The sequence below is a fragment of the Orycteropus afer genome, unplaced genomic scaffold (assembly GCF_000298275.1).
Source record: "Orycteropus afer afer isolate SDZICR_OR568_19922 unplaced genomic scaffold, OryAfe1.0 scaffold00179, whole genome shotgun sequence".
Lineage (NCBI taxonomy): Eukaryota > Metazoa > Chordata > Mammalia > Tubulidentata > Orycteropodidae > Orycteropus > Orycteropus afer.
In genome coordinates this window covers 2,966,928-2,984,327 of record NW_006921766.1, presented here as the reverse complement: position 1 = coordinate 2,984,327, position 17,400 = coordinate 2,966,928, and the positions used below count along the sequence as shown (strand labels likewise).

Here is a 17,400-nt window from a genome sequence, read left to right as displayed (position 1 = left end):
CTGATGAATCCAAGATCAGCAGGTACAATGGCAGACTGTTGGCTCACAGGCTGTGAAGGTAACAATCCCAACATGGGCAGGAATTCTGGCAGACCACTGGTTAAAGCCCAGGAACTGGAGATTATAAGGAGCCAGACTCAGAATCCAGACACAGCACAAAGCCAGGCACCCTTCCCATATAAACTGGGAGCAGGCTACACTCCAAAGGAAACTCCTTTTCAACTCACTGCTCATAGAAGATTTCATCATGGAAGTGCTTATATCAGACCTCATCATGGGGGATGACTACAAAACTGCTAAACCACTTAGAATCATGGCCCAGCCAAATTGACACACAACCTTAACTATCACACAGGGTTACCAAGAACTGGCGTCAACTCCACAGCAGATGGAAGTACATAAATGGGCTTCATCCAGGTGGTTACGCTAGTCTATGGAACAGCATGCTGGATTACTCCTTAATGTGTGAGTTGCAAGAGATTTTATTTTTTTGCTGTATGAATTTCCCCTCAAATGTTTTATTTATGCCTTTGGTTTAAAACGATGATTTCATTTATACCTAAAGTGATCAACAGATATATTAATCTTTTGAGAACTAATGGTTGGCAGGTTTGTAAAGAGGAGGAATGAAAAAAAAGAAAAAATTTTCACAAGAATTAAGTCACACCAAGAATACTGTATCACTACAAATTTTATTCAGAAACCCATCTTTGTGTTTTTTTTTAATTGTTTTTTAAAAAAAATTCCCATTATGAATTGGTGTGGTCAATCAACTACAACACTTTCTAGCAGACATACGGTAAAAATGGCATGGCTCAGAATCGTCCAGATCTCTCACGATCTCTCGATCGCCGCCTATCACGCTCCCGTCCCCCACCACCTCCACCACCGCCGCCGCCTCCGCCACGACCACGGTCTCTCGATCGAGACCGACGTTCACGAGACCGGGATCGAGATCTATGCCTACAGACAGGGAAAGAGACAAAACTGTTTGCACCAGAAGTCAAAATGTGAAAAACAAAACCAATCACGACCTAACACTTTAAAATGCCCTATGAACTAATGACACTAATAAAGAAAAAAAAAAAAAAAAAAAAAGCTGCCAATTAAACTACAAGCCATAACTGTAAGGTGCATCTCAATTTCAGATGTTGAATTGTCAAAGGAAAAAAGGTGCATCTTAAAACTGAAAAGGTATGCTATCCCTTCATCTTCTCTAGTGTCAACTCAAATGACCATGAGAAATCATAATCATAGTAAGAAAACAATGAATTTGATACATACAACCCTCAACCCTTGCCTGACAGTTTCAGGTTGCTCTGTAGCCAGGACCCTTCCTCAGATAGTCAACAGTGAATGAATGTGTAGATTAGGCCTATATTTGGAGCAGGAAGAACAGGGTCCTTTTTCTAGGAATCTTCTTGAGATAAAACAGAATCACCAGTATGTATTCATTTCCTAACACATGTGTAACAGAGGGATAAAAATCTCCCTAGGATCAGAACTCAATCCATAAAACAATTCATGACACTTGCCGACACCTTGATTACCTCCCCAAACTCCTAGAGCCCATAGGTGAGGATGTGCCAGACTGTCCAGTGGTTCACAATGAGGATGTCACAGTCCCCTCCCACCTCTAAACAAAATAGCCAACAAATATCAAACATACAAAAAACAAAAACAAAAATCCTCAAATGGAAATACACAGTATCAAAATTACACCTAATGAACAAAATGCCCTGTGCCCAGCTACTTCACAAATCTAACTGTATTTCTGTAGGTTCCTTATCCAAATTTCAGTGATTCTTCACTGAACTCTTTTGCTCAGTTCGGGAGGTTTGAGCTCTACTTGTAAAGTAGGAAGATGAGAGAGTTATCTGTGTGCGTGTGAATGTTCTTCAAAGAGTACATTTTTACATTTTAAAATATGTACTGTGTTTTAATCAGTACCTAAAAAAAAAAAAAAAAAAAAAAAAAAGTGGCACCTAGGTTAAGATTTATGGTTAATCACTAAAAAGGAGAAAAGAATGGACTAAGCTTTACAACGGACATGGTGAGATATACTTACTTCTTACGGCGGCGCCCATATAACTCCCGCCGCAGTTCTCTAGAAATGGGCTTCAAATGCATGAAGTTGCAGAAGCCTCCTCGCGTACATTCTCTGTGGACAGAAGCCAGGTCATTACCATAGTGCACACACATTTTACTATGAGCGTGCAGCCTCCAAGTCCCTTACTCACCCCATTTCATACTGGCGGCAACAGGCTTCTCTAAAGTCAGTCACAGGGGAGAGCTCTGCATGAATCGGTTGTCCATTAAACCAGCGGTTATTTAAGTCAATCACAGCCTTTTCTGCATCTTCTTCACGGCGAAACTAAAAAGACAACACACAAATGCTTTCCACTCACACTTTAATTACTAGTATTTTCAATTATAGATCCAAGTATGTATTACATGTTTACTTGGGTAAAATAATTAAGGTAGAATAATGTTGTAGATTAATTTATAAACCAATAGTTTATTTACAATTACATTACTTAATTTTTTTAATAGTTTGAAATCATGCCAAATGTTGCCTTTGAATTCAATTTTAATAGGTTCAAAGAGCAAATATAATTGTGTAGGTAACAAAAATTCTATTTAAAAGAAGGAAAAAAGAAACCAAACATTTAAGGAAACTAACTTCACTCCACACAGCCTCAAAAACAATGAGCATGGTGTACAGTCCTTCCTTCAGATACCAGTGATGGGGCATCACAAGCACATAGGACGCAGTACAACATAATTCAGAAAGCAGCAGCTGACACCAGGAATATCAGGCAGTTGGCCCCTATTCACCAGTGCTGGCCAGCCAGTACACAAAACTCAGCTTGTCATCTTACTCCTACCTTGACATATACATTTCCAACTAGATGGTCTCCAAGGTTATCACAGACATTCATCTCTTCAACTTCCCCATACTTTTCCTCCATTTCTGTGAAAACCTCCTAAAGGAGGGGGAGGGACAAAGGACAGTGGTTTAAGGATCATTATACATTAAACACAAACATGTTTTTGAATATAAGCTCATGTTTAACAAAAACTTAATGGGGGAAAAGCCCAGAAGGTTAATAGATCTATCAGTTTCAAATAGTCATTATCTCACCTCAAAAAACTCATCATAGTGTTCCTGCATCTCCACATCGCTCACGGCACCTGGAAACAACAGAAATCTTACTGGTTAATACATGGAGAGGGGAGAAAGAGCTCTTGTGCTAAAATTCAAACTGCTACAATAACACACATTTGATTATCTAAAGAGAAAACACAAAGCTTCATTCTACTGGAGCACTGAAGATACTGAATTACACAACTAATTATTAATATTTTAAAGTGTGATATGATTTTAAAATGCCCCTTATGACAGTCTCAATTCTGGCTATTAAAATAGTAAAATTACAGTAAGTTTTAATCAGCATCAAAGGGCCACACTTTCAAAACGTGAGGAAACAGCTGACTCTCAAATTAAGAAAATGTTAAAGGAAAATATCCTTTTTTTTTTTTTAGATTTAGGACAGAGGCCAAGTAATCACATCAGTTTTGTTTTTTTTTAAACTTTATTAGGTTAAAATGAAGGCTGACTGCAGGGTTACTAAGGTTCATGTCCCTAACTAAGTTTCTTTTTACAGATTAGCAGCCACACAGGATGCTGTAAAATTCTGATGCGATTAAAACCCAAATAACAAGAGACTACTTAGTAGGGTATAATGACCAGGTACCACTTACAATATTTTAAATGCCTGATAAAGGGAAAATTACAATGCTTTGTTGAAGAAAGCATTCTAAATTTTTATTCCAGAATTATTTTCAAGTTTCTTCTTCTTTGCAGTCAACATGTGGAATCAAGTCCATGGCTTGGGTGGATTTTGCAGACTCATATTCTATCCCCATTATCATACTCTCTACCAAATTTTACCATTCAAATGCTAGTTTTCTTAACTTAAATCTGAGGAATTACAAAGTGAGTGTGCTCATAAGCTGATGTTCCAAATAAATGGACCAGGGATCCTGCAAAAGACTGACTGGCCTCCACGTTAAGCCAACTGTCTTCCCATCTTAACCTTCCACAGGCCAGATTCCTGGACATGAATAAGGGTGGTGGGGCTGACAAGTTTGGCAGGTCTTTTGGGTCCATCCAGGGTGACACAGAACCCTTGGGCACAGTGGTTTCATTGAGACTGTGCTACCTCTGGAACAACTTTCTATCTTTTGAAAACCTTTTTATCCTTAAAGAGAAGAACTAATTGCAATCTTTTGTCCTGAGAATGACTTAAGCTCACTTTACAACTTATTTTTATTTTGAAGGGCCCGATTTTAGTTATTTCTACATTTTAGTTATTTCTCAATTACCAAGAATCCAGACAGATCCCTTTAAAACCTGAACCTTACTGACAGAATTAAACAATTACTACTCCTGATAACCAGCTAACTGTATCACAGTATGCCCAAATTTGAAAGCTATTACTAATGTTATTTCTTTAGTAGAAATCAAGTCATAAAATGAAAAGCTAGCCAAGTGAAGCAGATTCCTAAGGGTAGGCTTTAATGGTTAAAATTCATTTTCAGAAAGCTGGTATTTGAAAATCCTTGCTAGCAGGCATATTTTATCTTCGATATTCTGCTTTAAATTTTGTTATCCATCAAAATGACTTAAAAGGCAGAGGCAAGTACATTAAAAACTGATCCACTAAAACTTAATGACAATACATTTTAAATAATGAAGTGAAAGAGATCCAGTTTTCTTATAGAAACATCATTCTTAAACTGGGATTCATATTTACATTTAACTCAAGCAATATAAAACTTATTTTTTAACACATGTAAGGGTTTGCTAAAAAGAGAATTTAAGAAAATCTAACCTAGCTAGTTGAAGTTTTATCAGAAGGGCCTGTTGCCAAATCTCTCAGGTTCATCAGCTTAAGCTGAATTTCTTACTAAATTGTAGAACCAGAATTTCATTTGTTTTGTATAAGCTGGGCCCCAGAATTTGATTATTTAGTAACAGCTACATTTTTATTTTGTAGCATAGGCAAAACAAGAGAACTGTAAGTCGCAAATAAAGACACACAGAAAACTAATGCAACATTCTATTGTCAATAATACGCACACAGTCCCCAAGTGAAACGATAAGGGCAAATTATTTATTATTGTTATTCAGTTGTCTACTTTTCATTTATTTTTCCTCAGGGCAAGGTTGTTAACAAAATTTATTTAGTATATCCATAAATAAACATTTTCCTCCACTTACTGATCTTATTTCTTTAAAAAACAGAACAAGACAAAAAGCCAGGTATTTTAAACCAAGGATCACCAAGTAAATTCTGCTGCGATCAAATTTGAGGAAGGAAATCAATTCTCTACTGTCAGGTCAGAAGCCCTGGTGGTCCAACGCTTGGCTAAGCACTTGGCTGCTAACCGAAAGGTTGGCAGTTTGAACCCCCTTCTCCCCAGCAGTGGCTCTTCAGGATGGGAGAAAGACCTGACAATCTGCTCCTGTAAAGATTACAGCCTAGAAAACCCTAGGGGGCAGTTCTAACTGTCACATGGAGTCACTATGAGTCAAAATCGACTTGATGGTACCTAACAATAACCATAAGGTCAGTACTAACAAAAAAGTTCCTGTCTTAGGAAAAAATAGAAGAAAACCTACCCCCACATGGAACTGTGCACACACGTTCATGGACACATACCCAGCATAATCAGGCTCATTTCACCCCATCTAGGTTACCCTAAACACTGAGGGCTCTGATTCGACAGTGTGTCCAATTTAGGTACCTTCTAATAATGCCTTCTATCAATTTTTACTGCTTTAAAACAAATTGGTGTATGAGATGTATCAACCTTTTGGTTTGGACCCAATGATTTTAAAAGTCCAGGTTGCTCATTCCAATTTGTCCACAGATGACTCAATTTCAATGATTCTACAGTCGAATAGTTATTTTAGTTTTTTGAACTCTTCAATGATAGAAAGTAATCTGAATCCCGTTTTCTAGAAACTACCACTCAGTTAATACAATAGCCACAACCTAAATTTACTCTCTCAGTATAGGAAATTGGTAAAAGCTACTAAATGCCCAATTTATATCTATTTCCCCACCAAGTACCCTGCATATTCCAAGTGCAGTAAAGCAAATCCTAAGTTGGAAAAGTGTTTTTCAAAACAAAACAAAATCAAAAATGGTATACTTTGTCAGGGTACAGGGCTGCTGCTGAGAAAAGTTCACAGGGTACCACAACCTAGAGGAAACTCTTTTGGGAAACACACTTGGAACAAGACTCTCATAATTAAAGTATAAATTCTCAAATGGTGTTTAAGGAAAAAATGGTTTAATCTGAAAAATAAGTCCAAAACAAGAGATTTTTACAAGTACCTGAAAGCACGATTAAAAGATTAACTTTCAAATACTCATGTTCTGAAGAGGGAGAATAATCCCAAGTACTTGTTCCCTCTAGAATGACGGTTAAAGTAAAGGAAGAGCAGTGGTAGCTCCAAACTCTTTTGAGAGGGCACCATGTTCATTTTTTTTTTTTTCCTTTTTCTTTCTTTTAAAAATAAGTGGGTAGGAGTTTAATACCAGAGATTTTTCATGGGAAGGGGTGTTATATAAATAGGACAAAAGCTTCTTGCCACCTTAACAAAACGTGGTCCTTTACACTACAACGTAGACCAGATTGAGTTGACACTGAGCTCTGACACGCAAGCCCAGGGAACCAGGGAAGGAACTTGTATGAACTTACAGCGCAAACCGTCAGCAGACTGGGAAGAGTTTTGAGGGTTACGGTAAATGTTCAAGAGGGCAATGGTCTGAAATACAAAACGCAACAACTTTATATTATGGAAAATTAAATTTAAACACTTCACCGGTTTCCTTTGGCGATCACTTCAGTCAAGACTCAGTGCTGAAAAAAGAGCAAGTTATTTTTTTGGAAGCAGAGATGTTTTCTCTTAGTTGATGGCTGTCTTGAAACAACCTAACACTGCACTGTAACAGAGATCTCATAATATGCTAATATTGTATTTCTGTATAATGTAAAACATTCAACTTCACAATTCTAATCCAATTATGAGTGCAAACAATTTGCCAGACATCTACCAAAATATTCTTAGATGTTACAGAAAACTAATGAATAATTAAGAAGACTGCCTGTATATAACTGATAAAGTATTGTATTAGTGAAATACAATAATTACATATCATGAAATCTCCACTTCCTAGAGAAAAAATTATAATGGTGAAATAAAACCCACATTTATTGGGCAACTTACCTTTTTGATTCCTAAATATTCCTAAGAATTTAAAATTTTACAGAAAGAACTTAATAAATGCCAGGGGTTCATTCACTGTAAAGACCAATGACTGGCTAACGACATTAAAGAACATCTCACATGGGCGGACTACCTCCTATTTTACAGATGTTAATCAAAGGAAGAGGCCCGGCCAGTGAACTTCCCCAGAAAAGCCTTGTGAACGTGGCTAAGTACCAAGTTCTTGCTGTAGGCACCAAGGAGTTCCATCACCTTGTCCTGTTTGCAACAGCTCTATGTCAGCAGCTCAGAAGCCAACATGGTTTGTCTCAATTAAGAGTGGGCTCTTTAACATCATTCTTTTAAAAAAATTTCTCCAACTGTGGGACTTACAGTGTGAGCCGTCAGCCGTCTGTGCACTGTTTTGGGGATTACGATAGATGTTTTGAATCAAGATGGTCTGCGGGGAAAAAAAATAAAAAGGGGAATTCTACTGGCTGCTGTGCATATATTAGACAATTGCAAAGAGACAACTTGTTTGCAAATGGCTAAACGTTTGTGTGTGTTTTTTTTTTCCCGCAAGTCAGCTATGTGTCTTCTGAAGAGTCCACCAGAACCATCATATTATGAAAACAGAGTTTGAGCAGTGACTTAGGTCAAGTCAGCCAGCAACCAAGAAGAAATTATAACTTATTTTGAGTAGTCCCACATTGCTAATAAAAAAAGTTTTAATACAAGATATTAGAACACTAACCTTTTCTTGTACTTCAAGCTAACAGATACCAGTATGTCTAAAAATCCACGTTTTATAATCATATTCTCCACACATAATTATTTCTTTTTAAACCAAATGCATAACTCAACTGTATGCAATACATTCATGTTCTCTGGTCTCTTACAAAATAAGCACACCAAAACAGGTCTCTGAATTGTCGACTGGATACCTGATTGTCTTATTTACACTTTCTTGGTGGGATCTCTGTTTACATAATACAATAGCTTAAAATATTTGCTCTTTTCCGATCCGTCTTTTAAGGAAAAAAAAAATCCTTTTAGCCCTTGTGCTTTTAACTGGATCAGGCAGACTTGAAACCTTACATTGTACCGTTCTTCTTAAAATCAAGTTGTCTGAAAAAACAAACCATGTTTAAGTTAGTAAGCTAATATATTACATGAATCTTAATGTCCATATCACTGTAAGAAGCTTAAAAAGAAACCCACACTGAATTTTGCTAGAAATTAACAAGCTGAAAACTGCATGATTTAGAGAAAGAAATGCTCCTTCTCCAATGCATGCAAAGCAGCTTTCTGAGTAGTCTTACAAAGCCAGCCAGTTCAATTCCCAGCTATTTTGAAAGGTACATGGCTATGAGGAGAGTTCCCAAAGGTCGGCTGACCAGAAACTTCCTGGTAAGGAGTAAAGAGCTGCACACCTTGCCCCACATGGACTAATCTAATCCTTACTTCGGGGCCCAGCACCCATCAGGCCCACCCCTCCACTAAGCCATCAAGTACTCCCCCAGAGCCAACTTTATTTAGGCAATGTTTAACTGAGTCACCAGAGGGTGACAAGTCTAATGAAATGCTGTATAAGCCCAATTATTCAAAGGCAGAATGTATTTAGGTCTCACTCAGGTAACTGGGCAGCGGATGTTTAATGAAAGGAACTTCACTTACAGTTCCAGTAAAATCAGGGGTGGATAGGATTACCCAAAATCAACCAACCAAAACAAACAAGCCAATCAAAATAAGATTTTGAAGTTAATATGTACACTGACCCCACCGATGAAGGCAATCACCACATAATTTTGATCCAGAGCACTTCATTTAACTTCACATTTAACACTCTGAGGTTATAGATGATTCATAAAGAAAAGAAACTGAGTGCTCATGGCTACCTTAAAGATGACTTTTATAACACAGGACATTTTATCTTTCTCTTGGGCCCCATACTGGAATACTTGTAAATAATCTAAAAAAATCAAAGTTGAAACATTTGAGGTGTGTGGTTACTGCCCAATGGATGGCCATTGGTGTAGTTGGGGCAGGGGGGAGAGGACTTATTATTTCATAAATCAAGCACTATTTGTTATTTTTATAACTGCAATAAATAGAAAATTTAAAGCAAGTTCTCTGATATTCCAAAACACACATATACACACAAAAGATATTCTTACTATACTATCTATTTGGTAATCAAGGGCAATACAGGGTGGGAACCTATCACCCACTCCCACCTAAAAACATTATTACTTTGGGAGATTTTTTATGGGCTTAATTTGGACATTACCAGTACATTTAGTCTAGTTCACTTATACCAATTGCCTGGTTTTCCTAAATACTTAAAGGAAAATACAGAAATATCTACTCTGGTGTTGTTATATGCCACTGAGTCGGACCAGACTCAGAGCGACCCCTCCTTGTGTTTCCGAGGCAGTATCACTACGGAAGTAGGTTGCCCAACTTTCCTTCTACGGAGTGGCTGGTGGGTTTGAACCGCCAGCCTTCTGGTTAGTAGTCAAGTACACTACCAGAGCTCCTATCTATTCTAGTAGAAGGATAAAATAGGTAAACTAAGAAAGTGTGCTCATAGACAAAGTCTGGCAACTTTGAGAGGCCACAACAATAGGTGCCCAAATGTTCAGAAACTGCACATTCTGACTTCAGGGATGGGTTAGAAGGTGCTCAACTGTCCAGATTTTCAAATTGCCAATGGTCTACAAAACTTGGGAACCTCCTACAAGTAGAGGTACTTTCTTCCTTTTATCAGTGATCATATAGGGGATGTGTTTGCTTTAATTAACGAAAGCACATTTAAGCCAATTTTTGACTGAACTCAAAGCAGAATCAAGCCCAAGATAACAAGTTATCTCTCAATTAATTGAATAGATCTGCTATGAACAATTTAAAGTAATTACCCATCTTCTAATGTTAGACTTCATTCCTAAGGTTTCAAAGATATGTAATGCAACCTGCTGTTTCTTCAACTAGGGGTCTAAGAGAGGGGGATACACCCAAGATACCTGAGAGATCCCTAAGGGCACAGCATGATGAGTCTAGCAACAGACAATCATGCCAGCCTCTCTTGTAAGGTGGCCACATTACCTTTACTCAGAGCAAAAGCCACTCTGCATCTGTCAGCACCTGGTAAGAGCCTAAATCCAGGGACCATGCCATTTAAAAAGGGAGTAAAGGGAAGCCTAGGGCAGTTAATGCCCATGTATAAACATTAAAAACTGTGCTAAAGGAGAACTTCTGGAAGTTTCCCTCACAATAAGCGCTATCAAACCTTGGAGGGGGAGGAGAGCATATCTCTACCTGTCTCACACATACTTAACAAAAAAAAGCATTCACTGAGGAACTCAGGTGGAAAATAAAACAACTAGAGGAAAAAAAAACTTGTTTAATATATGGAAACTATTAACTGCCTCTGAAAAGTACAAAGTTTTGATACTTTACATGAAAACAGAAAGAAAAAAAATAAAATAAAGAAAAAAAAGAAAAAACAAACAAACCTGGCTAAAGGTCGGTTTATTGTGCAACCGAGAGCATCTGTCTCCATGACGACATGCTCCAATTTTGAAATAAAATGAACAGTTGACTCTGTAAGGGAAAATAAGAGCTGATTACTTTGCTGAGAAAATATAAAAGCAGATGGAAATGTTAATAACAATGTATTATCAAACCACTTTTTTTTTTTAACCTCACAAAAACATAAGCACACTGTTTTATGTAATAGGATCTTTTTGGTAGTAGGTATCAGCCTCTTCCTTGCAGTGTTTTAAGACAACTTAAATTCAATTTTCCCTTCTATACATGCTACTCTTTCAATGAAAAGAACATTCTCATTCCAATCCTCTTCATCCAAATCCCCTCCACTTTTAACTTACACTTTCTCTGTTCTATTTTCTCTTAAATGGAACACTAAATTGATCTACAACTAAATTTAACCTACAGCATATCTGCTTTCTTACTGTGATCACCTCTCTCTCTTTTGGACACCAACACAAGGAGTAAGGGGTGGAGATCCTAACTGTCTACTTATGGCCTGGGCACGTCCTCCACCTCTGTGGGTCTCAGATGCCATCTGTAAAATGAGAAAAATGCCATGCTGGCACTGTTCCAAGAATCAGATATAATGGATGTGCGCTTCATACACAATGCCCATTAAAATGCTATCGTTATCTAAAGAAAACACAAGGAAAAGTTCAAGTTCTCTCACCCATATCAGACTAGTAGGAAATTTCCAAAAATAGATCTGAAATAGGTAACTCTCTAGGTTTCAGAGGAATGCAACTGTCCTTCCAAACCCACTGCCACTGAGTCAATTCCAACTCATAGCGACGCTATAGATCAGAACAAACTACCTCATCAGGTTACCACAAGCCTGTAAATCTTTATAGGAACAGACTATCACATTTTTCTCCCATAGAGTGGCTTGTGGGTTGGACCCACTGAACTTCTGGTTAGGAGCTGAACGCTTAACCACTTGAGCTGTCAAGTTCCTTAGTTCCTTTAAGTTCAAGAGCTCCTTCAAATGTCCTCAGGAACTACTTAAGGACCACCCCCCATCACAATCAAACCAAAACCAGATCCACTGCCATCGAGCAATTCAAACTCACTGCAACCCTATGGTACAGAGTAGAATTTCCCCATAGGGTTTCCAGGGCTACAAATCTTCACAGAAGCAGACTGCCTCATTTTTCTCCCGCAGAGCAACTGGTGAGTTTGAACCACCTTTTTCTGGTTAGCACCCAAATGCTTTAATCACTGCACCACCACAGCTCCTTTTCTCCATCACAAAGTTCTCCCTTAAAAGTTTTCAAAATGCCTTGACTATCCAGATCAAATAAAAATGATCAATAAAGCCAGCGTGGCAGTAATACCAGCTGGTTTAACAAATCTGTAATGAACTAGGAAATTTTATGAGATGGACCCCATTCAACATTAAGCTTGCTGAGGTGGGAAGGCTATTCTGTAGTTCCAAGTCTTTAGTAAATGCCATGGTTAGACAGCCAATCCAGCGTTAAGACTGAAGAATCTCAACCAGGTTTCACTGATCAGAAAAACTGTCTAGCCAGTTTATCACAAGAAGAAAGTGATTACTGTATTTATTTGCAAACTTATCCTATAGTTCTTACTTTAGATTATCTAACTTGATTAATAATAATATTGTATCTTTAAAAAGTCACCTGAAAATGAAGAAAGAGCTCATTTCAGTAGAGACCTACATCTTCTATTTAAAACATTAAAAAAAAAAAAAAAAAAAAGTGACAGGAACTACTATCTTCAGTTTTTAGGAGTTGATCTTGTTTGAAGGAAGCTAAAACTCCATGTCTCTTTGAAACAAAACAGGAGTAACCTAGCTTAAAGAATTAACTTTTCTGAATGTTTAGTTCCGCATCTAATTTCTGACTATTAAAATGTTAGTTTAAGAGATGCAATTCATTATGATTAAGTTGTTACAGAATTAAAAAATCAAATTTTCTTAATGAAAACCAGGACTTTTACAGTATAGACCTAATCAAGTTTAAACGTGGTTATTTATAGCAAAAATTGTAAAATAAACTTACTGGAATAAATCCCTCAAAAGTTATAGAGACCTGAAAGAAGGTACCTGACAGCCTTTTACAAAAGCAAGAAACAAAGCACACGGGACCAGAGTGAGGGCAATACAAATATCAGCTGAAGGATGAAATTAAGGAGGTTCCAACCCTGCACCTAATGTTCTTTAGCCTGAGGGATAAGTCCCTTGTTCTAGTAGAAATGGCCTATTAATTTACTAAGATCCAATGCAGAAGCAAATTTTACAAAACACCTCCCAAAGCATTCAAGAAGTATACTTCTTCCACAGGATTTAAACATTTAATGCATTTTACTTATCCTTTACACCCACTCCTATATGGACCCTTCATGAGTTTCCTAAGGCAACAACCAAATTTTATCCATTTCTGCACACTCCAAAAATATATAGTTGACACCCAATGTTTCTGGAGTGACTATAACTGTTGATTTTGCTAGAAATAAAATATAATCCCCTTTTCCAAACAAAAGGGGAGATCCTATCACCTACGAAGATGACATTTTACAGACAGACACCATCCGGGAAAAAGAAATGTAAGTGGTGTTTGAAACTGAGGTATTACAAACATTACCTATTACTAAGGGCTTATCATTAAAACATTATTTGCATAAGCTTTCTGAAAGTCTGAAGAATCCCAAGATGGTAACTACTTATTCAAAGAGTAGACGAAACCAGATACTTAAGTTTTCAGGTAGGAATTACCTTTTAAATTGTCTAAAGATATTCCCTTTAGTCTAAACATTATCCACCCAGTGGTAATTAGCATGTGTCAAGGCGGCAAACAAATTGGAAATGAAATTCTTTACTTTTAACTAACAATTGGTCAGGAAACGTGCGCAATCTAAACAAAACAACTTTTCCCTTATATTAGACTTGCATCTTCAAATGTTTTAAAAGCAGAAATTGACCTTTATAGTTGGAGAACTAATCCAAAAAAATTCTAATAATTCAAAATAACCACATCAAACGGCCCATCACAGGCCCAATCACCCCTTAAACATGCATGAGACTTGTAAGTGAATAAACCCCAACTATTAGTGTCCCAAATTATTTAGCAACTTAAAATTGGCGAGGTTTGTCCAACGCGACGTTACATACTAAAAGTTGGCGAAAATCTGTTAATATTTAAAAGGCTCAAATCTTTCAAAGGCAACTTCAGCATAACTCGAAGTGTCTTCTGAGAGCTTGCGAGCGCAGAGGCCTGGGTCGAGAAAACAGTGGACAGCCAGTGGCATCCAGAGGCAGGGGGCAGCGCCAGAGTCGAAAAGGCGCCGCGACCCAGCAGCCACTTCCTTGCTGCCGGATCCAACTCAGCCGCATCGCGAGCACCCAGTCCTTCCCGCGGCGCCTAGATGGCGGAAGGGCCCTCGCCTCTGGGGCACTCCATTCATCCGCCCGACTGGCCGTAAGAGGCGGCAGCGGTCTGAAAAGTGCGCGCTGGGCCGGAAAGGCCGCCGCGCCTTCCCGCCGTCCGCTCCCCTCCCCCCACCGGCCGCGCCGGCACGGCCTCTCTCTGCTACTTCCTGTGGCATCCCCGACCCGTTCGGGCCGTGCCTCCACGCGCTGGCGGTCCCTCCTGCCTGTGCCCCGCCGCCTCTTCGGCCCCGGAGCCCCAGCCACCTTCACTCACTTGTCTTTCTCAGTGCCGAAAATGGAGGCCAAGTACTCCGCCATTTCCCACCCGCCGCCGCCACCGACACTGCTGCCGACGCCAACGCCGCCGACACGGCCCGACGCTCGCGGGGCACGTCACCTAAACGCGACGACGTTCTCCCCGCCCCCGACGGCATGGCGTAGCTGTCCAATCGGGACTTGGCGCCTGAGCATAGGCGGGACTTAGGGCGCGGAGGCCCCGCCCCCTCAGCCCCGGCTAGCAGCGCGCCCCCTGTTGGGGCCCCTCAGTCGAGTTTTCCTCGCTTGTCGCCAACTTCGGGCGGCGGGCCTGGGTAGCCCCACTGCCAGGAAGCGCTTCGCGCTGGCTCTGGGTGGGTGAGTGAGGGCTGAAGTGCCGACGGCGCAAATTTAAAATCAAGGAGAGGAAGACGCACCGCGTGTGTTGGTGTACGTAGCGTGGTCTATGTGGAGCGGTTCCCTGCAGAGTGGACACGGAGATGGTCAGAACCGGAGAAGTCTCTGTTCCCGCGCCTTCTCTGTATGAAACTTTCCTCCCTTTAAGGACTCTGTTCGATGCGCCCACCTCTGCAGAGTCAGGTCCGGGGCGACACCTGCTGCTTCGCGTCCGTCTTGGGAGGAGGGGCCGCGCCTTGTTTAGACTTGGAATAATGAACACAGTTTGAAAGGTTTTAATTCCCACAGGAGAGATCAAGCGAGAAATATTTTAGAGCATATTGCTAGGACACTAAGCTTAATGGGTTCTCTGAATTTTTTCTGAGTCTCTCGCCAAATCATGCCATAACCTATCCTATGGATAAGGATACTACGCTTGTGGTGGCAAGGCAGCAGAATGTCAGGATTGGGATCAATTGAGAGTCATCAACCTATCACCCAATACATGATCTCTTAGTTTTTAGGAGAGCCACAGAAGCTGGGGTTCGGAGGTGAGGAAATGGAGACAGGATTGTGGGTCATTTCTCTACTAAGGTCAGAGGGAGATGTAGTGCCAAGGAAAGGCCTCTGGAAAGTGAGAACCTTCAAGCAGGTTTATAACTTTAGGAAGAGGTGCAAAGTCCATTGCTATCAAGTCAATTCTGACTCATAGCAACTCTATAGGACAAAATAGAACTGCCCCCCTTAGGGTTTCAAAGGCTGTTAATCTTTAGGGAAGCATACTGCTTCATCTTTCTCTGTGGAAGAGGATGGTCCAAAAAGGACTTAGAGGTGGCATCTTCTGATCTCCTCTAACATCACAAGAGGAAGACAGAATCACCATCAGCACCCAAGGTTTATTCCTAGGAAACAGACATGCCTCTACCCTCCAGCTTTTTTACCAACTTTGACACCAACTGTCCCTCCCATGGTACTCACTACTTCCCTGCTGGATTTGATAATTCGTTGCAATGGCCACACAGAACTCACAGACAGTACTCATGATTATGGGGTTTTTTAGGGAAGTAACAAGCTACAATTCAGGTTCAGGAACGTGCTCAGGATATAGTTATTCAATCAGGACAGTCTCCCCTCTGCTGTGCCCTCAGATAGGCCTCTCTGGCCCTTGGCCTCTCTAACTGGCCTGTGCCTCTGTGTGCCAGGTAAGCCTGCTGCTGTCTTGTGCTTCTTGGTTCCACTGCCACCATCTCTCTACCAAGGTGTCTCTCTGCTGGGGCGTCTTTTAGCCAAGGAGGTTTAGCGAGGGATCTTGAGTCCAAGGACATGCTCCTCTTCACCTCCAGCTCTTCTCTCTTGATGGCAGTGAGAGCCCTCTCTGCCTCTAGAAGGGCTCATTTTAAACCTGGCAGAGTGACAAAACTAACCAATGCCAGTATCAGAGTTCTGCACACCTTACTTGCACCCAGTAATCCAGTGGGAATTACAAAGACGGGCTAGAAAAGCCATACCAAGTAATTCACTGCACCACAGATGGTGTGTTCTTTTTGCCTACCTGTTGATTTATTTTGCCCATAGAATCCTTCAATATTGCAACTTGAGGCTTGGATTTTTTCTTCAGTTCTTCCATTGAGAAATGCCAAGCATGTTCTTCCATTTTGTTTTTTTAACTCCAGGTCTTTGCACGTTTCATTACAATACTTTGTCTTCTTGAGCTGCCCTTTGAAATCTTCAGCTCTTTTATTTCATTTCTTCCATTCAATTTAGCTATTCCCCAAGAGCAAGTTTCAGAGTTTTTTCTGACATCCATTTTGTTTTTTCCTTCCTTTCTTGTCTTTTAATGACTTTTGCTTGCTTCATGTGTGATGTTTTGATATCATCCCATAGTATGTCTGTTTTTCAGTCATTGATAGTCAATGCATCAAATCTGTTCTTCAGATGGTCTCTAAATCCAAGTGTGATATAATCAAGGTCGTATTTTGGCTCTTGTGGACTTGTTTTAATTTTCTTCACCTTCAACTTGAACTTGCGTATGAGCAATTGATGGTCTGTTCCACAGTCAGTTCCTGGCCTTCTTTGGCATGAAGATATTGAACTTCTCCATTACTTCTTTCCACAGATGTAGTCAATTTAATTCCTCTGTATTCCATCTGGCAAGGTTATCACTGTTTATGTTGTTGAAAAAAGGTATTTGCAATGAATAAGTCACTGGTCTTACAAAATTCTATCATGCATTCTCTGGCATCATTTCCATCACCAAAGCCATATTTTCCAATGACTGAGGTAGCTTCTTTGTTTCCAACTTTTGCATTCCAATCACCAGTAATAATCAATGCATCTTGAGTGCATGTTTGGTTTCAGACTGCAGAACTTGGTAAACATCTTTAATTTCATCTTTGGCTTTAGTGGTTGGTACGTAAATTTGAATAACGGTAGTATTAACTGGTCTTCCTTGTAGGCGTATGGATATTATTCTGTCACTAACAACACTGTGCTTCAGATTAAACCTTGAAACATTCTTTTCAAT

General features: G+C 39.7%; 1 protein-coding gene across 1 annotated transcript; it reads right to left on the bottom strand.

Annotated features, from left to right (window-relative positions):
- Positions 1-815: 815 nt before the first annotated feature.
- Positions 816-14,543, bottom strand: U2AF1 (U2 small nuclear RNA auxiliary factor 1). Its single transcript, XM_007947262.2, has 8 exons — positions 14,500-14,543; positions 10,801-10,888; positions 7,679-7,745; positions 3,146-3,195; positions 2,889-2,987; positions 2,241-2,374; positions 2,069-2,161; positions 816-963 (listed from the first exon to the last, which is right to left on the bottom strand). The coding sequence occupies exons 1-8, from the start codon at positions 14,541-14,543 to the stop codon at positions 816-818; spliced, it is 723 nt and encodes a 240-aa protein (XP_007945453.1).
- Between the last annotated feature and the right edge of the window lie 2,857 nt (positions 14,544-17,400).